Source organism: Rhinolophus hipposideros (assembly GCF_964194185.1).
Source record: "Rhinolophus hipposideros genome assembly, chromosome: 17".
In the NCBI taxonomy this organism is placed as follows: Eukaryota; Metazoa; Chordata; class Mammalia; order Chiroptera; family Rhinolophidae; genus Rhinolophus; species Rhinolophus hipposideros.
Window position 1 is genome coordinate 20,028,780 of NC_138063.1, and position 26,865 is coordinate 20,055,644.

At 37.7% G+C, this 26,865-nt stretch overlaps 1 protein-coding gene across 3 annotated transcripts in view; it reads left to right on the top strand.

The window, feature by feature from the left end:
- Nucleotides 1-26,865, top strand: part of DYM (dymeclin) — a 275,896-nt gene that overhangs the window by 53,431 nt on the left and 195,600 nt on the right. For all 3 annotated transcript variants that reach the window (XM_081078951.1, XM_081078952.1, XM_081078950.1), the window contains exons 6-8: nucleotides 5,560-5,632; nucleotides 20,295-20,420; nucleotides 21,780-21,922. In XM_081078951.1, the coding sequence (XP_080935077.1) occupies nucleotides 5,560-5,632; nucleotides 20,295-20,420; nucleotides 21,780-21,922 (342 nt within the window). The remainder of the gene's footprint in view (nucleotides 1-5,559; nucleotides 5,633-20,294; nucleotides 20,421-21,779; nucleotides 21,923-26,865) is intronic.

Below are 26,865 nucleotides of genomic sequence, written 5' to 3' on the forward strand. Positions count from 1 at the left end.
AATTACATGAGATAGGCAATTTGTGGAAATTAAACAAAATCCATAATCGCACCTCTCCAGCACAACCAATATTCTTTCCATTCCCCTCTGGCTTAAAACCTTTTTGAAACTCGCTGGAATTACCTTCAAGAACTGTGGTGTATTCATTTTCTAGAGGCAATGGAGGTAAATCTCTCTCCTTTGAAGCTAGCTTGGATTTTTCAGATTCGCTCCCATGACTGCAGGGCTTCACTGCTCTCTCTTCTCTGCTTGAGCTAGTTGCTAGGGCCAGGACAGGCTGTAGCTGAAAGAGGTAAACCTGAAATTGTGTGGTGGGGGTGGGGGTGGGGGTGGGGGTTTGTGTGTGAGTGGTTTCTGCTTTGTTTACTGTTGTCTTAATATAAAACTTATGAGATTAACTTCATTATATAGATAAGTAACGCAAAAAAGTAAACATAGCTGAAAAACGTGTCTCAGAGAAAAAAGAACGCATGGATTTATTCCTTTAAAATATTTAACGTGTAAGACTTGTAATCTGTCTTTGCAGAAAAATAAATGCTTCTAGGAGCTCCTAAATTGTTCTTTCAGCATATAATAATAGGTGATCTCTCTCTTCTCTCCTTTTATGTTATCTGTGGAACAAAATCAATTAAACTTTACTAATAGGCACATTTTATTAATGAAGGCTGGTAGAATGTATTATCCTTGAGGATAATTAGAAACATTTCCGTTCGACCACAGTTATAGCAGACAACCAGAATTATTGCAGATTTTATTGGAATGGTGTGGGACACAGGCTTATAAATATTGTAATGCATTAAAATGTAGATCAATATTATTTTTAGAAGAGAGGGGGTCCATTTGCTTTAATTTATGATGAATGTACAGAGGCAGATTTGATTTTGCAAATTAGAAGTTTAAATATGATTTTTAGTATTTTGGAATAGTAATTCCAATAGTAGCTTCACAATTAAAATGGACAATAACAGACTCTACCATGGTTTTCTGAATATGTTTATAGTAAACGTAAACTAGCTATATGTCTTCCATTTAAAGAAGTCAGGTTTGCTCTAAATTTTTCAGGCACACTATTGACCAGTTTTTGGAGTACAGCTCTGTTATTTCTTGATTGAGTTTTTAGTACTGTTATTGGGCAACATTGAGAAGCTAACAGCTTAACTTTGAATGCAAAGAAAACAACAAAGATTAGCTCTTTGTGTTTTAGCATTCCTTTCAATATTAATAACTACACGTAACCTCATTAAAATCAACCATGTTTTTCCCCTTCCTCGTGAGTGTTTTTTAAAATCTTTTTTCCCTTTTCCCCCTCCCACTGTGATGGAAGATATTTGATTATGACAGCATTTTACTATTCCCTGGTCCTCTCCTTAAGGCCAAAATAACAGCATGGTATCTTAGCATATGGTACTGAATGGGCGCTGAACAGAAAGAACTAACAGGAACCACAGCTTACTTTTAGGCATAGATTATTAGAGCTGGAAGGGACAGTAAATGTCATCTTGTCTTTCTTTGCTTCTTCCTCTGGTGATGCTCAAGGGGCCCAGAGAAGTGGGGTTAGGGTTTTAAAAAGTGGGCGAACCCCAGGGATAAGGGTGGGATTTCAGTGACCTTGTTCTGCATAATACCTATATTAATAGTTTATATTTATTCATTGTTTGAGATTACTTCTAAATTGAATATTTAAGTCAAGGACTTCCAGCATGTGTTAGTGAATGTATAATATATCACCTTGACGTGTGAACTAATATGTGGTATATCAGATTTCTTCCCTAATATGGCTCATAGAACTCACTTCTGAGGGGTTTGTATTTAGGATCTTGAGAAAAACATATGTTGGTCGACTGGATTTTTTCCATCTTTGTATAGAAACAGATCTTCAAAAATAATTTTTCAGGTCTTTTCCCCCCCTTACTTTGAGAGTCTGGCTTTGGGTTCCCATCTGGGCTCTGCCCCCTACTGTAAGTAAACTAACTTTTCTGAGCCATTTTTCATTTGTAAAATGATGATGCTAATCATCCCTATTTAAGAGTTATTGTCAAGATTAACATGAAGTAAACAATGAAATAAATAGTTAGTACAGTGCCTCTCCAAGGGTAGAGAGTTCTCAATAAATATTAGCTATTAATGTTATGTCCAGAAGCTGCGTTTAAAATACCAAAATAGTTGACTGGAGCTATAGAGGCAATTTAAAACTCTTCAGGAGATAAAATTCTGGATTGTAAACTCCCCAATACAGTAAACACACCAAATCTCCGCAAAGTCCTTTGCTCAAAGAACCTCAATTTACTTTGTCATTGACCTGAAAATTTCAAGGACTTTTAAGATCATCTTTCTTGTGAGAAATGCATGAGTGTTACTATAATTTTTGGCAGGTGAGTTTATATGTACTTATTTTTCTTGGAACTAAGGAAGATATTTGGCCACATCTGAAAGTTGAGTGATATAAATACTGCTTGGAAAATAATGCAATGTGAGTGACTTGCTTAATGTCAAACCTGGTAAGCAGTCAAATCCTGTCACTCTTCACTTGATATGCAATTATTTGCTTCTAGATTAGCCCAGAAACAAGAATATAATATTCTGTGGGAGTTTTTCTTTCTTTTTTTTTTTTTTTAGTAAGTGGAAGTTGTCAGTGATTTTAACTAGAAATTGTTTATTGTTATGTCTTTTGTGTTGCTAGAGCTTTGAACTTGATATGTTACATTTTACTTGCATGAAATATATTTATCATCATTTTCATTATTATGTTAGATTGATAACAAAGCTGTGAATATACTCCTTAATTGACCTAACTGTAAACTTGGCTGAGGTCATGATTTGGATGGCATTTAGGAGCGAATAGAGAATCCTTGTCGCCATTTTAAGATTTGAAAATTAGATGTGTTTACACCCCTGGAAGAAAAAAAAAAAAACAATCAGGCACCACCTGTGGGTCCTGAGTGCTTGTTCCTTCACCTTCTGTAATTAAAACACTGTGCTAGCTGCTTAGCTGAACAGGGGTGTGTTTTTAAATTGGCCAACTCATTTGGTCTGAAATGTTTTTTAGGGAATCAGTGAATGATTTTATTATTTTATTTTATTTTTTATTACTATTATTTTTATTTTTTCAGTGAGTGATTATAAATGTTCTTACCGGGGTCTGGGTCACTACATTCTGTAGGATGAGCCAAGGCTCTAGTGAATATATATTATGTGCCAACAAATCAGATTGTTGGAATGGGTGTTAACTCACGTAGGTTATGTTGGACAGCTTGGGCGATGAGAGGGGTTTTAGATCTACTTCTATGGTGCAACCTCAGAGACAAATGTGACTTATTTCCGTATTTTACTTTCTTTACTAGTTGAGCTAAGCCTCTCTCTTTTAGAGTGAGATTTAATGTGCTTGTTGAACTTGATTCTTGTTGTGTATTCTTTTAGCACTGATTGGTGTATTCATCAGGATTTAATATTCTCTTCAAGCTTGGCACTCACCTCTCAGAGAGTTACTATGCCGGTGCTATTTATGGCAAGGAAGGAAGGAATTGCTTCATAATTTCTGACTACCAGGTGCTAACGATGGTCTAAAACAAATTGCTAAACTTTTTCTGAGGCTCCAAGTGCTTTGATACTTTGAAAATAACCATTAGATTTGTACTGAGACACTTGGGTTCAGTTCAGCAGACATGTATTGGGAGTGCATCGGGTGTCAAGCGCTTTGTCAGTCATCATCCTGGGGAAATACAGAGTCCAATAGGGGCCTCCTTACATACAGAGAGAAATTATGATACACCGTAACCAATACATGCAGTAAAGGACATATGCCCAAGGCATACATGCGGTCTGCATGATTATTTTTAGTCATGGTGAGGCAAGAGAGTTGGGTTTTCCGGAGGAGGTGAAGACTGAGGACGGTTAAGATCGATAAAGATTGGCTTTTTAAGAAATTAGGTTTTTATCATCAGATGGTGTTCCAGCAGAGAGAATGTTTCTAGGAAGCATAAAATGGCACGTATCAGGTAGCTTGGTTCTGCTCGGATGTAAATTACGAAGGGAGTGATGGTGAGAGATGAAGGTAGAAAGGGATGCAGGGCCTGTATCTTGAAGGGTCTGGCATACTGTCCTTTGGAGCTTGGAGCTTTTTTCTGATACGTAGTAATTGAAAAGATCTAAGCCAGGAGAGTGAAAGGATGGAATTTAGTTTGGTCTCCCTGACAGCAATCTGGGGTTGGGATTGGAGAGGAGTAAAATTGGAGGTAGGAATACTAGTGGGAAGGTTTAAGGAAGTTCAGGAATAAGTTTTAATTTAGTAAACTCATTTAACTGAACTGAGGTGATAAAATATAATGAACAAAGGCATGACTAGGAATGCAGAAAAGAGGAAGTAAGAGAGAGATGACTGTGTAATTGAGAGAACGTTGGGATTGATTGGTTATAGAAAAGACGAATAACAGAGTAGTAGCCTGTGGTTAGGGTTTGGGTTAACTGGTGCAATCACCAAAAAGGAGACTAAAGAAAACGTAAGTGGATTTGAAGCGTTGGGAAAGATGAGTTCAGTTTTGAACATGTTGAGTTTGAGTACTGGTGATGTATGTAGGTGGAGATGGGCAGCAGGCAATCGGATCTACAGATAGGAAGTTCAGTGGAGAGGCCAGGGAAAACTGGAGATGTAGGAATCACTGGCATATAAGGGATGATTGATAAAGGAGAACATAAGGAGTGAGGAGAAGAGAAGAAAGCCGATGGTGGAACTCTGGGGAAGATGATAGTTTGAAAGGTATTCTGAGGAAGTGGGTACTGGGAATGAATAGAAAGAAAAGTAGGTTAGACGTAAAGTGTCATAGGAACTGAAGGAAGAAAGAATTTCATGAAGGAGTAGGTGTCAGTGTTCAAAGCCAGAAGTCACAGAAGATACTGATGGGCTTTGGAAATTCGAAGGGCGCTTAGAGCAGTTTGGGACAGAGGAGCATTTCCGTGGGGATGGTGATCTACAGCCTACCTTGGCCACTTACATCCTCTGTGACTTGGGAAATCCGTTTTACCTTTGGCTTTTTGTCTGTAAAAGAGGTGTTGGGCCTCTGACTCGGTTTCCGTCTGTGGTCTGTGGAGCCCTCACAGGTTCAGAAAGGGTTCTTGGAGGCCTATCAAGAAGGTCAATGACAAGGTCAGGTATTTATAGGGGGGGAGGGAAGATGGAACTCTACTTCTAATTCAGACAAAGTGGCTAGAACAGCTTGATTTTTTAATGTATTTTACATATTTGACTTTAGTATAAGATTTCATTTGAAAAAAACATAGTACAGTATAAAAAATTTGAAAACGACTGGCCTACAGGAGTTACAAGACACCTTTAAGCCGTAAAAGCTATATATTTAAGACTGGTGCCCAGAATTCCTCTACTAGGTGAAGGTCAGAATAGATGCTAACTTGCTCACGATTTGTATTTTATTCACAGGTCAACATTAATGTCTAAGTTTATGTAATAATTACTGTTTTTATTTTCATGAGGAATGAAAACTGAACTTCCAAACAGCTCCATTCTATTTTATTCTTTGTTAACAAACTTTTTATGTGTCTTACCAGGTTGTGACTCCGAAGATCTTTTGGAAGAATTAGTCTGCTGTTTGATGCAGTTAATCACCGATATTCCACTCTTGTAAGTTCTGGCTATACCAGGGTTTGTTTTATCTTTGTACATTGAAGATGGTCCTTGATCATGTTGAAGAGTTCGTGGTTCCTGGTGTAGCACTTTTATGTATGCCTTTGAAAGATTGTGCATTCATGGAGTTCTTTTATCTCTCTTGCCTAATAATATTTCAATTCTGACTGTTCATCATCAAAACAAGAACTTGAAGTTGTTGTTAGGGGGAAAATAACCAAACTCTTTAGCAATATTAAGCATGTGGTAGGCACAGAATTAGATTAATCTCTGTAATGAGAGATCTTATAGAGCTCTGTAAACAAGGATTTAAGAGAAAAGTAATTTGAATCTAATTCGTAGGTGGTAGACACTGCTAGTTGTAGACACTGCTAGTTGTTCACCCATTATTTTTACCCCCTTCTTCCTTACCTCCTGATTTTATCTCTGGCAATTTTTGGAGAGGTCAGATTTTCATTTCCACCTTTGAAGCTAGATGTGGTTGGTGAGATGGAGGGGGAAGTTCTCTAATGAAATTTCTGAGTAAAACTCTTTAAGGGGACCTCACTTGGCTAGGCGGCCTATCTTTTTGTTCCTGACAGCCCTCTTTCTGGCTGTCTAGAATGAGGACAAAGTCTTTTGAGCTGTGTGGCCATCTTGGCACCATGAGCCAAGAGACTCAGAAAATTCTGCTTTGATGCCATTGAGCTGCTCAACTCCCCTCTCTCCTCCCCACGTCGTCCCCTGGACTTCTCGTGTGAGAAAAAGAGACCCTTACTTGTTTATGCTACTGTAACTGGATTTCTGTCACTGCAACTAAATGCAATTCCGGCATGATGCAAAATGTCTGTAACTTTTAAAGCAGTTGCTCTCAACCTTTTTTTTTTCCTTTAAATTTTCTCTCTGAGGGCTCCCTTTAAGCATTTTTTTCTTAATTGCCTCTCCCCCCTAATGAAATCTGAATACCCCGATACACTGAATACGTTTATGTACTGTAGCCCTGGAGGGCCACAAATCAGTATAATATCTATGAAGTTTTTCACCTCAAAGAACCAGTTTTCACCCTCTTGGGAGTGATGTCATCCCTGTTAAGAATGCATATTTTAAAGGAATTATTTTTTTTAAGTAAAGAAGTAGATTTTTATCATCATAGAATCTCAGTCTACATAGGGGTATTGTTGGCAATGTACTATTTGCCTGTGGTTGAAAAGGAAAGACAGGAATTTGTGAGAAAATGGGCTCTTGGCCTCTGTTGTGTGTAAGTGCAGCATCCACAATTATAATACAGATTTAGAAATGAGAACCACAAAACCCTGTTGTGATTTGGACTAGTGACGTACAGCCTGGGAGGTACTGAGGCAACTGAGGAGTCACTAATAGAGAAGGACACAGGGGACAGTGTCCTGTGCAAGTGGGACTCCTCTGACAGGCACAGCTTTTAGCATGCCTGACATCCTTTCTCACCTTCCTTCTCAACAGATCTCCGATATAGTTTGGAGGGTGGGGGGCAGTATGTGCCCAGCTTAGTTTTCAGGGAACTTGAGAACTGAATGTGCCTGAAATGTGGCCCTGTGGCATAGCTTGGGCCAATTACATGTAAACAGAAGTACATGTGTACCTTCAGCTTTTTGCTCTTTGTCCTTCTCCTCTTCCTTCCTGGAATGTGGAGGCAACACGTAGGCCATCTTAAAACCATGATGATGAGTGCCGCATGCAGGTAGTGCCCCAGGAGCATGGGCTATTGATGGCATTGTGGGGCTGTGACAGCAACCCTAGATTGCTTATCTTTGGATTTCTTCTTACTTGAAAAAAATTTTAACCCTTATTTTGGTTAAGCCGCTGTGGCTAGATTTCTGTTACATAGGGTCAGATGCGGCAGGGGAACACATACGTTGTTTGCTAGTTATTTGTCGTAGTATGTACGATGCTTCATGTGTTTCTGATTTAACTTTAAAAATAGCATCACTTCCATTGCATTATGTCCTTACAAATACCAGCAATTCAGTATATTTCCTAAATGAGTACTTCCCCCCACTTTGTTGATAAAATGTCTTAGTGAATTTAAGGGAGATTGAAATTATAAATCCCTTTAGCTAGTATATAAGCCATGAGTACAATGACTAGACCAGCCACTAAACACTCTTGGGGAGCAAGCAGACAGTGTTGTAATATATCAGACATTTCAGTGTTTTAATGTGTTTATACTTTTTAAATGAACTGAAAATGCACAGACAACCAGATGTCTTGTATTATGTACACTCAGCTTTACCCAGCTGCTGAAACAATTTCTTATGATTTAATATACTTGGAAGCCCATCCTGCAAGAAGGTTTGTCTTGGTAACCGTTTCCATGTGAAACCAAACTACTCTTTCAATGTTTCATCTACTGTAACTGTAGTGCAGAGTTATGGATCAGCTTATAATGTAAGGAGGGATATTGACATATGGAAGCCGGGATGCCCTCACACCTGGGCTCCATCAGTCTCGCTGTAAACGTTCACGTGGACATTGGCATGCCAGTGCTGCATTAGCAGGAGAACAGCAAGAGGAATCTAATTTTAATGGCCACCGAAGGTAATTCCAAACTAGCTTAAACATTTCTTAAGAGACTGTGAAATCATTCTGTTAATATTGAAAGCAAGTGATTACCAAGAACACACAGATATTTAGAGATCTCTAAACAAAGTTTTAAATGATACTTTATGATTAAGAGAACAGGATCTCTGAAGTAGTTTAGATAAACTTCCAGAATTTTTAGGAATTATTTGTAATGAAAATTGACTGTTAAGTAGTTAGTGGATAGATACGGCTTCTCAGTTTGGATTTCTTGATAAAAATATTAGTTCTCTGAGGTGTTAATTTTCAGTCAGGTTAAAAATGCACATCTTCCAGGAATCCTTCCTTAACTGCATACCTCTCAGCATTCATATATTTAAAATAAAGATTAAGTCATGGGTGGGCTGATGACTTGACATTTTTCAGTGTAGATTGGGTTGATCCAACTAGAACTGAAATGTCATCCAAAAGTAAAGCCTTGTCTTTAATTAATATACCTTCTCCTTGATCTCAAGGAAATGAGAGGAAAAGGAATAATGTAAGATAAAGGTATGTTCCTTAAAGCACTAATACAGAGGGTAATGGAAAGAACATGGCTGGCAGGCCAGAGTTGAAAGTATAATACTGAGAATTGGTGAGTGTCTTGGTTCCTTCTTACAGTGTTACTGACCGGGTTGAGTTGAAACTCAACCCCGTGTTGGAGTTTAAGTGGGGTCCTAGCGTCAGAAGCCGTCATGTTGTATGGGCCCCAGATTTATGTTTTGAGGGCTGCTTGTGATGCTTTTTTATTAAGAAATTATTCTGAGGGCTTGAACTGGATTTCGTTCCTTTTTCAGTCTTTTTATCTGTTTTTGTTGCTGTAGTTTTGTCAAAGCTATCACTGTTAGCTGTACATGGTGACGCCACTGTCAAGAACAGGCCCTGCCTCCTTTCTCTAGAGCCCCCATTCTGGGAGGGTCCCTGTGAGGTCTGCTCGGGATTGGCCTTTCTGCTGGCCCCAGGCTGGACAGCCTCTTCCTCGGAGGTCCATTTATGTGTTCTTCTCCGTTATCAACCTGTGAGGTCACTGAAGACGGGCTGCTGAATTCTCAGCCCGGCCCTGATTTGCAGATTTTTACATTATAATTTCAGAAACCTTATCTCGTTTTTTCATAAGTTACGGTACATACTGGTAAAGATGAGCTATTCATAATTAGTTGTCTTCACTGCCTTTTTCAGGACGTGTGTGCTATCTGTATTGTGGGACTTTGCCTGCTTCTCAAGTAGGGGGGTATCTGATGTTGTCTGCTGACCTCGTCCACACCACTCATTCTGCTTCAGCCATGCTGGTGCCCATGCTCATTGGAAAGCTGCCAATCCACTCCTGCCTCCAAGGCCTTGCCCTTTCTTCTTCTTCTCCCTTGACTATCTGCCCCTCGGATATCTACATGGCTCATATCTTGACCTACTTTATGCTTCCTTTTGCTCAAGGGTCTGCTTCTTAGAAACAGCTGCTCTGACTACCCTAATGTAACACTCCTCTTATTCTCTGTTCTTTTATCGTGCTTTGTATTTTTTGTCTGAATACTTATCTCTGCTTTTCATATTATCTGTTATTTCTTTCACTTGTATTTCTCAAATAAAATTAGAATGAGAGCTCCATGAAAACAGAGATTCTTCTTCTTGTGCCAGCATTTGTTTTGCTCATTGCTGTATCCCTATTACTCAGATTAGCCTGGCACGAGGTAGCCTCTCAGAACAATTTTGATGAATCGATAACTCAGTAGGCTTAAAGCATTTTGTTTGTTTGTTTCCCAGCATCTAGTCTATGTGGAAACTAAGCATTGTGCTAAGGCATATTCCATTACAAGTGTAGTGGCCCACAGCCCTTTGCAGTTGGTGCGTTATATCATAAAACCTCAGTGTCGTAATACACATTGGTAGTAGAAAGGGGCTACTAGAAGCTGAAACACTTGAGAAATAACATCTGACAATATTTAAGGAAATGGTAGATTAATTAGTTGTAAATACTGACTAGTCTGGGATCATTTAGTTTGGGGACAATTGGCTTATATCTCAGTAGTTCCCTCCCCACCCCCCAGATTATCCCTTCACAGTATAATGATTTCTTTTTCATTGAGTTCATCCTCAAAAACATATATTGTGAATATACTATCTGTCTGTACTGCACTAGGCCCTGGGCAAAGAAAGGAGTGACTTTTCAGGAGCTTAGGGATGGACAGATACATAGAAAGGTAGCCTAGTAAGAGGAACAGGAGATGAATGCTACAGTCGTTTCGAGCTGTAGTGACTAGCAGTGTCTAGGTCACTGCAGAGGCAGAAAGGAGCTGGTTAGGCTTCTCTTGGGTGTGAATAATGTGTTTGGAGCAGAGGGTTTGTGGGAGATTAGGGGTAGAGCAGCTATTCTTATGTTTGATGGAGTAAAGACTTGAATGTTAGCAGGACTAAACATTTGGTTATGTTAGGGTTCTCTGTTTATTAGGATATAAAAGAACAATGTATTTTTTAGAGCGATTTCTCTAAAATCCATTTTAGAAGTATGTGGGGAGGGATGAAACTGATTATGACTCTTTATAAAATTCACTTTGTCCATAGGATTTTTGAAATGTAATAAAACGATATCAAATGCATATTGATTCAACCCTTAGATTAATGGTATTGGCTTAGATGTTATGATGTGGAAAATTTGAGTATTGAAAATTTTTGGTGCTAACAGCGAGTAGGTGGTTCAAGAACCTGAAGAACCATAAACAGTTTCCTTATGAAGTCTACAAGTTGTTGGAATAGAGTGAAGGAACTGGAGAGACCCATGGTTGGCATGAAGGGCCTAACTGGGGAAAATGCCAAATCCAGGCTCAGCAGGCTAGGTGGCTAAAGTAAGTCAGCATTTAAGTTTTAGGTGCTGTAAGGTAAACACCTAATATAGCTTTCTGGTGGAATTAGGTATTTATGACATTACAAGCACTGAATTAAAGATAATAGTGTTTTCATATACCAATACTATTGTATATTAAGTTCACAATAGCTTTTCAGCTTGAAAATGGGTTTCTGGTGGCTCAGGGGAAAAAATCCCAGTTAAAAAAATTTTAATGTGTAAACCCTAACCTGGTTTATTGAGGAAATCCAAGCAAAATATACCCAATACCACAAATAATGTTTATTTTACAAGACATGTGTTCAGATTGTTCATAAATGCTTAACTGGCTATTGCCAAGAAGTAGAGGATATATTCTGTAGTGCAAAGAAACACCACTGATTCTGACCCAGAGGAGAGAGTTTGAATCCTAGCTCTACCACTAACCAGCAATGGCCCTCCAGGCTTCCTTTCTGTCCTTGTAAAATGGGGGTTAATAGATCAGGGATCGTCACTTGAAAAATGCATTTGAAGACATTGAGAGTTCAGTTATTTAATATTTTAGATATGGAAATCAAAGTGTATGACTTTGGAGACCAACTCACATAGCTTTATTGAAGCAACAGCTAGACAAGTTGATAGTGTAATACTCCATGTCCTTAATTGCAGTAGAGGGGCCAGCCGCTGAGAGGGAGCAGCTCATCCTGGAATGAGGTCTGTCTAGTGCTCTCACTGCTGCTTTGTTGCTGGGGATTTTGTTGAGGACCAAAGTAGCGTACTTGAAAATACTTTGTGATTATAAAAGTATGTTGTCTTCCACATATTAAATGCTCAAGAATAACGTTGGATTTATTTGCCTCTGAGTTAATTTTGATCTTTTAAACTTCTCAAGAAAAAGTGGTAGCACTTGGTCATTAACAAGTATAGTGGTTGTAGGATACAGGATGTCTGAGATTCAAAAGCACAAGGCCGAATAATCTATGCGGGAACTGAAGCCAGTTTCTGTTGCATCAAGCTGCTTGGAGGAGTTTCTCTGGCTGTTTGGGAGGACCCGTCCTCGCCTGGCATTAGGTGTGAAAGATTAGCAGCAGCAAAAGCAGAGTCCCGAATCTTGGCTGTTATCTTGCATGCATACGCACATTTCCTGACAAGTTACGGGCTATTTATTTAGAGTCATATAATCATTGAATTTTTAGAACTAAAATAAAGCCTTTTAAAAACGTATTCTAGCCCTTTCATTTTATATATGATGTCACTGAAGTAGAGAGAAGGGAAATGACTTTCCTAAGGTCAGTTTTCAGGATTCTTAGGTAGCTCAGCTCCCCAAAACGATGACTCTCCTCCTTCAAATAATTTTTTACTTTTAAAAAATCAAGATTGGTACAGAATGCTTTTGTTAATTTATTTTGCTGTTATTAATACACATATAACAAAATATGAATGCGGTGGTTTGCTATTAATAACTGCACATTTTAATTCTAGGAACAAACACTTAGTTTTTTACTTTTTATTTTTTTGTGCCACCTATATAAATTAATTCTTTGCAAAGTAATTTCTTTTCAGGCATAATCCAGATTACATTACACTTAGATATTTAATACTAGTCATCGATGCTGATGCAATTATTTAAATTATTAATATATGTATGCACATGGTTTGAGAAAAAAATCTCTTTTATTCCCTTCCTCCCCAGAGACAATCATTTTTAACTCTTAGCTATTCTGGTGGCTTATATAAACCTTTACCTGTGTTCTACCTTTATATTTCTAAAAAATAAAACATTATATTTTTAAATTAGTAGGCTTTATTTTTCAGAGCAGTTTTGGGTTCACCGCAAAATTGAGCAGAAACGACAGAGATTTCCCATATACCTTTGCCCCCACACGTGCACTGCCTCCCGCAGTACAAACATCCTACACCAGAGTGTAGGATGTACCATTAATGAACCTCCACTGACATGTCATTATCCCCCAAAGTCATCGTGTACTTTAGGGCTCACTCTTGGTGGTGTACATTCTCTGGGTGTGACAAATGTACCATTATAGTATCGTAAGAGTGGTTTCACTGCACTAAAATCCCCTGCACGCTGCTTGTTTATCCCTCCCGTCGGCTCCTAACTGATCCTTTCACTGCCTCCATAGTTTTGCCTTTTCCAGTATGTCATTCAGTTGCAATCATATAGCATGTAGCCTTTTCAGATTGGCTTCCTTTATTTAGTAATAAATATACATTCATTTAAGATTCCTCCATGCTCATGGCTTAGTAGCTCATTTATTTATTTTTAATGTGGATTCACATATATATATATATATATATATATATGTACATATATATATATATATATATATATATATCCGGTCATGCGCCACATAATGATGTTTCTGTCAACCGGCCGACCACATATACAGGGGTGCTCCCATAAGATTATAATGGAACTGAAAACTTCCTATCTCTTAGTGACAGCTTAGCCATCCTATCACGGTTACTCACATTTGTGGTGATGCTGGTGTAAAAATCCTACTGCGCTGCCAGTCAGAAAGTGTAGCACATACAATTATAGTAGGCTATACCATCTGGGTTTGTGTAAGTATATTCTGTGGTGTTTGTACATCATAACAAGGCATTTCTCAGAGCCTGTCACCGTTGTTAAGTGTTGCATGACTGTATTTTTTTTAATTAAGCAGAGAGTCCAAAATGTAATAGTTCATTTCTTTTTAGCACCAAGTAATATTCCATTGTCTGGATGAACTGCATACACATAAATTCACTTTATGCACATATACAGTTATACCCTTCATATAAATCTTAGAGTTGAAATTAAGTGTGTACATTTTAAAATTTGATAAAAATGTGATAACTGGTTTAACAAGGTGCCTCCTACAGAGATTATACTAATTTTTGTCCCACCATAACCATTTTACAGAGCCTTGCCAATATCGTAGAAGATATTTTTGTAAGTTAAAAGTGGAAATTATATTGTGATTTTTACATGCATTTTCTCTTTACAAGTGAAGCTGAACATCTCCTGACATTTAAAAGCTGTTGTTAACTTTTGATGAAGGTTTAGCAATCATTTTTAATTCCTGAAAGCTTTTTTTCACTCATTGCTCCTTGTATGAACGCAACATTTTAAGTTGGTATAATTACATAACTGTTTTGATATATTTTCTTTTTTATTATGTATCCATCTTATCAATCCATGTTAACTTTTGATTTTTTAGGATATTTTTAAAAGCTCTTTTTGGTTGTTGAACTTTATTTCAAGAAGATATGTCGCTATTTTTTATACATTTGATGACTTGTTGCATATATAATATTAGTTCTTTGAGAAACCATGAAAACATGGAATGGATATTTGACTTTATTTCATCTACCCCCTTAATTTTTACAAATGATGAAAATGACAGGTAAGATACCTGATAAAGGTAACAAGTGACAATTCTGAAGCTAGAATCCATATTTTTTGACTCCTAACTCCAGGCACTTTCTGTTACACTGTTAAGGCATCATAAATGAGGGTATTAGTACCATGTCTTAACTTCTATTTTTTCAACTTTTAAAACTAGCCGTCACTACTAGTGAGAGTATCTGTAATACACTGTACTTTACCACTTTTTAGTCTCTCCTTGTATTTTACTTTAAGACTCTCCATGTTGGCATGACATTGATATTTTTAAATCTTGCTCTTAATCCTTTGAACTTGTCAGAGTTGTTTTTGTTAAACTTATGTTCCATTTACAGTACCGTTGAGTTTCTTATCCAATAGTAAGTCAGAGGAGGATGTTTTTTCCCTCTGTATTCAGTGACTTTACACTTAGCCAACACTAACACCCATTTCATGAAGGCTTTTGTCTTTATCCAAATGTTCCACTCTGCCTTAGCAGAGCAGTGCAAGGTCATGGCGCCTGTCTTTTTTTTCTTCAGATGAAATTAATAACTTGCTCCAACAGTAGTTTGTTCTAGGACATTTCCAGCCAGATGGTGGAAAGTTCTTTGGATAATATGGCAGCCAAAGCAACACTTTGGCTTTTTAAATTTGACTTTGTTTTGGTGATTGTGTAATGAAAATCTTCTGAAGATTATACAAGAACATTAAAACAAGAAAGATCTATTGGCTTAAAACATTTTTCATCTTTTAAAAACCACCACACTCAGCATGGTAGAATTTTGGTTTCTTTCAAGTATTGGTCTGCCTGGCTCTTTTCCCTGATTATTTGGCACTTAACATAGCCCAATTAATATATTTTAAATTTTGTTTTCATAGGAATCTAACATTGCCTTGAATTCATGTTTGTTTTTTTTTTAGCATCATAGAAAGTTCGAGGAAGAGTGACATTAGAGATCATCTAGCCCAATTTACTTATTTACAAATAAGAAAACCGGGACCCAGAGATAGTTATTTGTTGAAGATAACAGAGTGAGTTTAATAGGCAACTTAGAACAGGTCCTGGGTTTTCTAATTTTAGCTCGATGACACCTACAGCATGCCACAGTGTGACTCAGTTTTTTGTTTTTTGGTTTTTTTTCTTAAATGTTTTTATTGGGAAAGGGGAACAGTGTGTCGATCTTAGTTGTGGAGGGTGCCATTCAGCTTCAAGTTGTCCTTTCAGTCTTAGTTGTGGAGGGCGCAGCTCAGCTCCAGGGCCAGTTACCCGTTGCTAATTGCAGGGGGCACAGCCCACCACCCTTGAGGGAGTTGAATTGGCAACTTTGTGGTTGAGAGGATGCTCTCCAACCAGCTGAGCCATCCGGGAGCTCAGCAGCAGCTCAGCTCAAGGTGTTGTGTTCAATCTTTAGTTGCAGGGGGCGCTGCCCACCATCTCTTGCGGGACTCGAGGATTGAACTGGCAACCTTGTGGTTGAGAGAGTCAGTTTTTTGTTTGCTCTTATTTCAATGTCATTAGATTTTAGTTAATAAAAGTTTAATTTTAGGACAATCTTCTATTTTTAGTTCTTGATTAACTTAATTTTTAAATAGATGATGCATTTATATTGTTCAAAAATCCAAACACATAAAAGTGTACATGAAGTATATGTGGTCAAAATGAGATTAGATATTATCCTCACACCATCTCTCGTAATATTTTTTTCCCAAGGAATTTTGCAGTAGAGACAACCAGTTTGAAGCAAATAATTCTCCCACTTATTTTTTTAATGCCCTCCCCATTTACAAAATTTAAATTAAAAATAATAGTCACCTGGAATCTCATCTCCCAGTGTTGCGGTTTTTATTTTTTGCACATCAGCATCTGCATGTACATTCATTCATGTGGTACATACTACTCTGCTGTCTTTCCTCAATATTAAATCATAAAGTACATATTTCAATAGTGTTTCAAAAGCAGATGGGATAACTCATTTTATTAGGCCAGCAGAACTCTGATGCTAAAGGCTAACAATGGCATTACATAAAAACAAAATTACAGACTGGTATCTCATGAATAGAGGAGGAAAATCTTTTTTAAAAAATTAGCAAATTGCATCCAGCAATATATGAAAAGGATATTATATCATAACCAAGTGGGGCTTATCTCAGGAATGCAATATTGTTAACATTTGAAAATCAATATGATATGCACCTTATGTGGCAATATAATATGCCACATTATATTGCAATATAATATGCAATATAATATGTCCCCCCACCCCCCCCAAAAAAGAGGGAGAAACCATGTGATTGTCTCAATAAACGTCGAAAAAGCATTTGATCAAATTCAACATTCATTCATGAAAAAAAACTCGCAAACTAGGAATAGAAGGAAATTAGTAGATGTCGTTAAAGTTAAGGGCCTTTTGATGGGGAGATTGTCCTTTATTTTCCTAGTGGGCCCAATCTAATCATATGAGTCCTTAAAGGTAGAAAAGGAAACCAGAAGGGTGGATCAGAGAGATGCCACTGGAGGAGTCATTCAAAGCTGTTACGGGCTTTCAAGATGGAGGAAGGAATCCATGAGTCCCCACCTCTAGAATCTGGGAAAGTATCCTCAGCTTACAGCCAGCAAGAAAATGGGGGCCTGGGTTTTACAGTCAGGAGGAGCTAAATCCTGCCAACAACCCAAACCAGCAGGCAATGGATTCTCCCCTAGAGCCTCCAGAATGCGAAGCAGCTTGCTGACACCTTGATTTTAACCCCTTGAGACCTGTACTGCAACTGCAGAACTGTATGATAACAAATTTGTGCTGTTTGAAGCTGCTAAGTTTGTGGCGATTTGCTAATAGCAGCAATATAAAAACTAATGAAATGTATCCAGCTTCTCAAAGCAAATAACCTTAGCAAATTAAATTAGTTAAATATAGAATTTTAGATGATTTATTCCAATTAATGTTTGATAAATACCCTATACTGTATGTTGAGTACTACTAGGTACTTTCCCATAAACGGCCATTTTAATGTTTAATGCCTGGGTTTTTATATACGTGTGTTCAAATACAAAATGTTACGTGTACATGCATTTTTAATATATACTAATAGAATTGTGTTACAGAACTCTCAGTTTTTTTTACTTTTTCCTCTCATAACTGTCGTTAAGAGTTACCTGGGATGCTGACTGAGCATGTGGTGTGTTGCTGTCAAAGCGGTTCCACTGTCGGCCTCCACCACATTTTACTTCTCAGTTCCTCAGAGACGGACACCTGGACTGCCTCCAACTTTGTCACCACAAATAACGAATGGTCTTCATATTATTTAGTATCTATTACTGCATAATAAATTCCCCTAAGACTTGGCTGTTTAAAACAACCTTGTTTTTAGGATCAGGAATCCGGGGACAGTGTAGGTTGGTGCCTCTGACTCAGGTGTCTCACGAGGTTGTAGTTAAGCTTATGGCTGGGGCTCTGGTCTCAGATGAAGCCTCAACGAGAGAGGACCTGCTTCCCAGATTTCTCCTTGGGCTGTCGGTGGGATTCAGTGCCTGCAGGGCTGTGGGACTGAGGGCCTCAGTTACTCAGTGGCTGCTGACTGGAGGAGACTTCCCTTAGCCCTTTGCCTGGTGGACTTCTCCATGTGTCAGCCCGCAGTGAGGCAGCTGGCTTCCCTCAGTTAAAGCAAATAGAGGAGCGAGAGCATGCCTAACACAAGTCATAATCTTTTTGAAAGCTAATCTCCTCTCAGAAGTGGTATCTTATCACTTTTACTGTATTCTCTTGCTTTGTTAGAAGCAAGTCACTAGAGCCAGCCTACTACACTCACGGGGAGGCAATTACACAAGGGCATGAATATCAGGAAGCAAGGATTATTGGGGGTCATTTAGAGGGTGTCTTCCACAGTCCTCAGACATATTTCTGTGAATTTTTCTTTGGCATATGTACATATACTGGGTCAGAGGTTGTCCCCTGTAATGACTGCACTGGTTGATGTTCCCAACAGCAGTACATGAAGGTTTATATATCATCATATGCCTGCCACTGCTTTACATGTAGGGCATAAAGGGATATTACATTGTTTTAAACTGTTTGTATCTTTTGCTCTTTTGCTCTAGTGGAGTTCTTAGCTTTTTCTTGGCCATTTGCAGGAGTTGCTTGTAATATTCTAGATGTTAGTTTCTTGTTTTTCTTCCAGTCTATCATCTGCCTGTTAACTTTGTTAGGGTTTCATTTGTTGAGCAACAGTCCTTCATTCTGAGGTAATTAAGTGCTTTTTTTTTTGGCTTTAGAGTTTGTGCTGTTACGCTTTTAAGAAGTTCTTTCTTGTGCTTATGTTACAAATATCTCATTGTACATTTTCTTCTATTAACTTTAGTTTTACCATTCATATCTAAGTATTTAATTTGTCTGTAGTAGGTCTTTGATATGTTTTAAGATAGGGATCCATCATTTCTTTTTAATGAAATGAGCCGGTTTTTCTTAGAATCATCTTCTGTACAATCTGTGTTTTCTCCATTGATTTGTGGATCCAGCTTTACTATATGTTGTTTTCATATATACACAGGTCTGAGATACACATTCATTTCTCAACTGAGTTCCATTGGTCTGTTTATTTTTGTGTGTGTGCAAATATCATGCTGTTTTTATTACTATAGCTGTGTAGCATGGTACGATATCTGGTAAGGAAAGCCCCTACCTTCACTCTTCATTTTTCAGTTTCACTTAGCTATATATTTATTATTTCATAAAAATATTAGAGTCAGTCTATGAGGTTTCTGAAAAAAATTCAGTGAGAATTTTAGTTATGATTGCGTTGACTTTAGGATTAATTTGAGTAGAAGTTAGATCATCCATTTAGAATTTAGGTCGTTCCATTCGTGTTATCCTCTGCGTCCTTTGTTAGGTCAATTGCATGGGCATTTTGTGGTGTTTTGTATACTTTGTTTTTAAAATATGTTTCTATCAGCAATAACTCTTTAAAATATCTGGGAGAATTTAAGCTTGCCCAGTCCTAGAATCAAGTCATCTTCAATTTGTTTAATCGGCTTCATTTAAGTAGGTGGTAAGTATTTTTCTTTGGGTTTTTCATGAATATTTCAGTTCCGTAAAAATATTTTGATATTCTTTTGGAACTATTACTCTTTTTACTGTGTTGTTGAGTTGCCCACTTTTCCTGCTCTAACATGTTAACTATTCCCCGTGATAATTGTGTTTAAACTTTTGCAATAACTGAAGATTTCTTGTTGCATTTATTTCTGTTTGTGCCTCTTGCTCAGCTGAAGTTTTATTTCCTTTTTCTTTGATCTAAGATTTGTTTCTAAAAAGGGATAATGATGTTGGGAGAGTAAGAGTCATGCTTCATAATAGAAATATGCTTAATAAAACAGGAATAATTTGTTTACTATTCATACTGTGCCGAACATGCTGCATTGGCCTCGAGAATGTGGGCACTAGAGATGAAAGATCAAGGGTATGCCATTGTTCTCATTGTAAAGTGATTGTCAACTTGAAAAGGCATTGTTTTCTTACCTGCACTGTGATTTCTCTTCAGTTATACAATCTGAATATTTGTTTCTGTGTTATAACTAAATAAGAATGAACAGAAGGGCTTTAGAGTGGAACTTCAAAGCAGAGCACTGCTGGGAACTGTTTCCATTATACCCTAATAGGCTTGTAGGAGATGGGAACTGGAAAAGAGGAAAGTAGTGGGATACCTGACCCAAGTATAAGAGCCAACGATTGGGAAAGTTTTCTTAATTTTTATGTTAAACATATTAGTATTTTTTAAATAATCTCAAACATGTTGAATATTTAGATTTGAGTTTTTAAATGTATAGTTTGTTCAGAAAGGAACAATACCTTAATCTTCCAAACTGATCATTATTGTTTTCTTTCCTGTTTCTCCAGAGATATTACATATGAAATATCAGTAGAAGCTATATCAACAATGGTTGTCTTCCTTTCCTGCCAACTCTTCCACAAGGAAGTTTTGCGACAGAGCATTAGTCACAAGTATTTGATGCGAGGTCGATGGTATGTTTTCATTTTGAATTTGTCTAGTTTTTATTGTACAAATCTGCATTTCTGGTCTTGTCCTGTTACCTTAGTATTGTTCCATGTCACCAACCAGACATTCCTCTGGTTGTTCTATCAGCACTTAAAACCCAACATATGAAAAACCAAATTCTGTTTTTGCCCAAACTATTTATCCTTCCTGCCCTGTTCGTTCCCCAACTCCATTACCTTCTCTAGCGGTTTCTTTGTAGAACGGAAACTTTGAAGTCATCTTTTGTCTTCCTTCTTTCTTATTCTCTTTGTATAAGCAGTCATCCAATAATATTTGTTCGTTGAAATTATTTTTTTATACCTTCCCCTTCTCCCCAGTCCCACTTAAACTACTGTAATCTGTGCCCTGTTACCATGTGTTTGGATTACTTCAACAGTCTCTTTACTGACTGTTCCCACTCTCATTTAGTCAACAAATCTTTATTGTGTGCTAACCATGTGGCAGGCATGTGTTAGGATGCGTCTATGCTCCTGAGCAGAAGCTTACACTGTCCTGTGGGTGGGGATGGGAATAGGTAAATATTAAACACACACACACACACACACACACCCATAACTTCTAGTGACACAGTCTTCACAGAATTTTAGAATGTAAAACAAAGACAAAGTAGCTTTGATGAAAGTTTTCGAGGAGTTGGGAGCTTTGTCTTTGTCACATGCTTCTTACTACCTTGGTTATCTCCATGGCACCTTCACTTATAATAAGGAAAGGACCTGAGCTTTGGTTCAAGAGTCTATTAAAAAAGTTTTCTCTATGTTGCAGGACCTGATCTATCTATCATCAATTTGTAGACATATGTTTCTTTTCACCTATTTTCTCTCCCTTTTTTCATCCCGTTATTTAAAAGCAAAAAGTATTAACATTAAAAAAAAAAATCAATGTACATACAGATGTATTTTTTTGTATGCATGCATATGTTGAATAATGTCATACTTAAAAAGTATAATTTTTACATTATTGCTTTGTAGTTCTTGATTTTCTCTACTTATTCTGTGTTACTGCCTCCTTTCAAGTGCCAGGTACTGTATTATACACTGAATTGACAATATCTCACTTGTTACACAGATTACACATAAGATAACTGAAGTTCAAGAGGTGAAGTGATTGGACCAATACCTTATTTCATAGTAAGGAGGAAAATCAGAATTAAGCCTCAAGTCTGAGCTCAAACCCCATGGTCTTCACTACGACATAATGCTCCATTTCTTTTAATTGTGCTAATCCCTTTATATTAGTAGGTTATATAGATTATATGTGTCATTATACAAAATCAGGTGACTTCCATAAGCATGAGTTTGATTTTCTTCTTTTTCCTTTTTGTGTAGTCTTCCATACACCAGCAAACTGGTGAAAACCTTGTTATATAACTTTATCAGACAAGAAAAGCCACCTCCTCCAGGAACGCATGTTTTCTCTCAGCAGTCGGAAGGGGGAGGACTGCTGTATGGACTTGCATCAGGAGTAGCAAGTAAGCCTTACCGGACATAAGAAATTCTGTTCCCTTGGCTGTCAGTGCTAACATCGCGTCTGTACAGCTGGCTAACTGTGAAATACTCAAAGTAACTTAAAATATTAATTTTTGCATTTGGTGTAGCGATTTCTGCAGTGAAATAAATATATGCAGGTCATGAATAGATGGTTGACCTAAAATACACCATTTTCAAGAAGAATGATTATAAATAAATATGCATGAGTTCTAGCTGTACAATATGAATACAGTTAAGCTCTAGGAAACTTTTTACTGTTGTGTTTCATGAGGACATCATTCTGTTTTATTGGTTAGGATTTTATGTGACTAATTGGGTATAGTTTTTTTATTATACTCAGTGTTTCATTTGTTAATGACAAATTAGTATATTTTGAAGCGTTTTGTTATAAATTCAGAAGTGGCACAAAGGTGAGTTTTATTAGATGGGAAGCAAATTTTGTTAGGTGACCCAATCCTTTCCCACTGTACGGTAAATAAAGCCTCATTTCTGCTTCACAGTGTACAGACCTAAAGACAGGACCTGGTCCCGAGTGGTTGGAACTGAACTTGTGCTTTATTCCAAAGGAGAAGCACAAACTAGACTGACACTCGGATAGCTGTAAGGTCTGCACGGGTGCCCTTGCTAAACCAGCAGTGCAGTCTACGGTCTACTTAATTACCTGGGGCAGAGTTCAGCTGTTTGAAGGAGTTTGAAATGGAGTTGAGTGCGACAGCTGAGTTGTGGCTATAACATCCTCTCCACACTCAGGGAGGAACGTTAGCTGAATACGAAAATGTAGCACTGTGTGATAACTTATGAATGAGCCTTGGCAACCTCTCTGTTGACTTTAGGAATTGATCTGTGAACCAGGCTTTCTAAATTTGCCTTCATTTGATTTCTTCTAATATTCTGAGTTGAATTACGTTTGTGATCACTCATGGCTTGGTCTCTGGTGCTGAGCAGGCCACCCAATACCAGACCCGCAGAGGTCCGTTCTCCGAGTTACTTTGCTCATTACCCTCATGTTTCAGATGTGGAGGCTGTACTCAGCTTGCTCATTCATGGCCTCTGAAGGCAGCACAAGAATGACTTCTTGTGTCCCGTGGGAAGCTTCATTAATCCGGTAGTGTTTTCTTTTCTTGATCATTAAACTGACATCGGTATTTAAAAGCTGAGCATTTTGTAACACTTCAGTGTGGTTAGAGATTTCTGGGAGGAAACAAGTTCATTAACTGCTTTCTTCCACACAATGGCAAAACCCTGCAGTATTTTTCTTTTTTAAGAAAACATAGATTTGTGTTTGTTTTTTTGTGCAGTATGTGTCATCAGAATGAAGTCCAGAATGTCATGTGCTGTCATCACATAAGTACCCGGTGCTAAAAACTTAACATCTGAATTTTAGATCCTCTCCCACCTAGTTAGCAGTATGTTGGAAGGGAGTCCCTTCATTTTGCTACTGCCCAGGTTCCTTGTCTTCTGAATGAGAAGGTTGGGATAGATGATCTCTGAGGTTATTTCCATATAACTTTCAATGATTCTCTTTTGCCCCACCATTTAAAAATTTAATATTCTGTTAGAGGCATTAAAATAGACTTAATGATTTTTTTAGTGTGCCAGTCAAAAGACATTTTATACAGCTTTCTTCCTCAATCTTTACAAAATTATTCATGTAAAAGTATGTCACGATGGAATAATTAGTCATTATTTCACATTATGTGACTCAAAGGATTATAGAAACAACAAAAAGGACATTTTCCTGAAAAGTGCCGCTATGTATTGTGGGCTAAATAAAATGTAAAGTTGATCCCAGTATGTAATTTTGAATTAAGCCACATTCCAGGAAAATCAATTGACAAAGAAAATTTGACTTTAGTTGTGTAATCACCTTTGATGATCTTTTGGTTGGTAGTTAAGGAATTTTCTTACTTTAATATTGGGTTGAGAAAATGTGATTTGGAAGTTCCTCACTGAAAAGAAATCATGTTTCAAAGCTAGATACAAATTATAAACTCTTTTGCCTTATATTCATTTTCCTTGGGATTGAATTATTCCTGGACATAGAAAGTGTTTCCTTGCATAGTGTTATGTGTATTGTAATGTTTTGCTGAAATTATTTTCTTTGAAACAGCATGCCTTATTTTGGAAAGTTTTATAGTTTTGAATAGTGACGTTTAGTTGACACTGGCAGGGGAAGAGGAGAATCCTGTGCAAGAACTGGGTCCACATGGCTGGGCCCTCACAGAAGTTAGGCAAGGCCTTCTCCAGTTTATTCTCAATTTTTCAGGTTATTTCTAGTTGTTCCGTTAATTGTTTCCCAGACTCCAGCAAAAACTCTGTTTCATCTTGCATGCCTTACACTCTTTTTCATGCCTTTGCTTGGGTTATCTCTTTAAGCTAGAGTCCTACTTCCTCCCCTCCCTGACTTTGATTTCTGCACATCCATCCATTAAGGTCCATTTCAAATTCCACCTTCTCCGCAAAGACTTATTTCCTCTCTCCTAGCAAGATGTGGTCTTTTCCTTTGGTCCTTCCTCCGCCGTGTGTTATGGTTGCTGTGCAGAAGCATCAGGCCCCCTGTGTTGGCTCTACGTACAAGACAAGGAGAGCCAGCATGTCTGTACACTTCTGAGTTTACAGAGCAACTTTTTGTGTATCGCGCTGTATTCTCATAGCAGCCTTGTGAAATAGTTGCTTTTCCTGTTTTTTTTTTAAACTGCAATTACTTTTTTTTAAAAAAAAGATTTTATTGGGGAAGGGGAACAGGACTTTTTATTGGAGAACACTGTGTACTTCCAGGACTTTCTTCCAAGTCAAGTTGTCCTTTCAGTCTTAGTTGCGGAGGGCGCAGCTCAGCTCCAGGTCCAGTTGCCTTTGCTAGTTGTAGGGGGCGGAGCCCACCATCCCTTGCGGGAGTCGAGGAATCGAACTGGCAACCTTGTGGTTGAGAGCCCACTGGCCCATGTGGGAATCGAACTGGCAGCCTTCGGAGTTAGGAGCACAGAGCTCCAACCGCCTGAGCCACCGTGCTGGCCCAGATGCTTTTACTTTTTAATGGATAGATGCAGAGATGTTCCTAGTTACTAAATTACCTGTCTAAGATCAAGTAGGTGATGTCGGTTTGCACTTGAGCTTAGTTCCTTTGACTTGTGAACTTTGCTGTCATGTCTTGCACTATCGCCACCTGACTCCTAAGTGTGTAAACTGCTTCTTGACTTCTGTTAGGGTGTTCACTGCGGTATCAAGCCAGGTACCTTACATCTGTGGACTGTCAATAAATACTTGCTATATGTAATTAAATACCAAAAGCTAATACTTCTCTGCACTCAAGGTAGATGTGAACGCATTTCTAAAAACATGGCTATCATTTATTGAATGCCTTCTGTTTGCCAGACATTTTAGTAGCTACTTTATATACATGATTTTTATCTATTCTTTATTTTTCTTTTCTAACATTTTATTATGGAAAATTACAAAGATGTACAAAAGTAAAGAGGATGTAGAATGAACTCCTTTCTACCCTCAACCCATCTTCGGGAATGATCAACATTTTGCTAATTCTTTTCCCATTTGTCTCCCTCCTCCTCTTTTTAAAAAACTTTATTTGGAAATAAAGGTCACACATACAGAAAAGTTCCATAAATAAAAATACGTATTACAAAAATGTCTATATACCTCTATCTAGATGATTTGTAAATATTTTATCCCACTTGTTTTATATTTGTATTCCCTCCTTTCCTCTCTCTTTATCATTCTTCATGCACACACACAGTTTTTTTTAACCATTTGAGGGTAAGTTACATACATCATGGCCCTTCACCCCTAAATACTTGAATGTGTACTTCCTAAAAGAGATTATCTCGTACACAACCACAGTACACTTATCAACTTGAGTACAGTTAATATTCAGCTACCCTTACAAACAAATGAGGGGGGCATTCGTTTCTACCGCACTAAAAATAACGAAATGGAGATTTCCCTCTGTATTTTAGAACCTCCTTTATTAAGTATAGAACCATTTGTGATGCACATACATTGAGTTTTTCGTGAGGTTTTCTCTAACCTACTCTCATCAGCGTATCCGTCTTAGACTAAAAGCTCCGTGATGCAGCACGCAGTCTTCTTCCTTCTGTTTGTTATTGGTCCTCCAGGACACAGTGAGTGCGTGGACGAAATGTGATCAGAATGTAATAAATAGCTGGAGGAATTATTAATGCTGTTTCATTACTACAGATAAGTTTTTTGCGGTTAATGAGAGTAATGAAAATCAACTTGTATGAATTTTGTTCTTTTTTTAAAAAGCGTTTTATGTGTGTCAAATGTGATTTACTTCTTTCAGAGGAAGTGGTAAGAATGAATCATACATTTATATATTACTTTATCTGGTAATAGCTATAGTACATGCCAACAGGCCTCTATTCGTAATTTCATAGTATAAGAACAAAATGGTTTCCTTCCTCTCTCTAGTTTTTTAGTGTAGAAATTCCTGTAATATGCTGGCAAAATGGAAAAGAATCAATTGATATATCACTTTACTGTTTAGAAAAGAATGCCACCATTTTAATTATCTTTTTTTTTAATGAATCATAGAATTCCAGGATTAGGAGAGGTGATGGTAAAGGTCTTCCAGTGGCTCCCAAATTAGCAGAACCCCCTAGCGTACTTTTAAAAAATGCATGTGCATATGCTTACACCTTTAGACATGAGATGGGGCCTGGTCTTATACATTTTCAGTAAGCATTCTTGCTTGATTGGCATAAAGCTGGTCCATTTCAGCAAGGCTTATGTGGTGGTATGGGTCCCTTTCCTGGCTTGTGTCTGTTCTGTGAACCCTTCATGGCAGACAGTTGAGCCAATACTATTAACTGCTGAGGAATACATTGTTTGGAGGCAGCTCTAACGGGTTTAACTGACCACTTCCTCATGTATTATTTTAGTTTCTCTT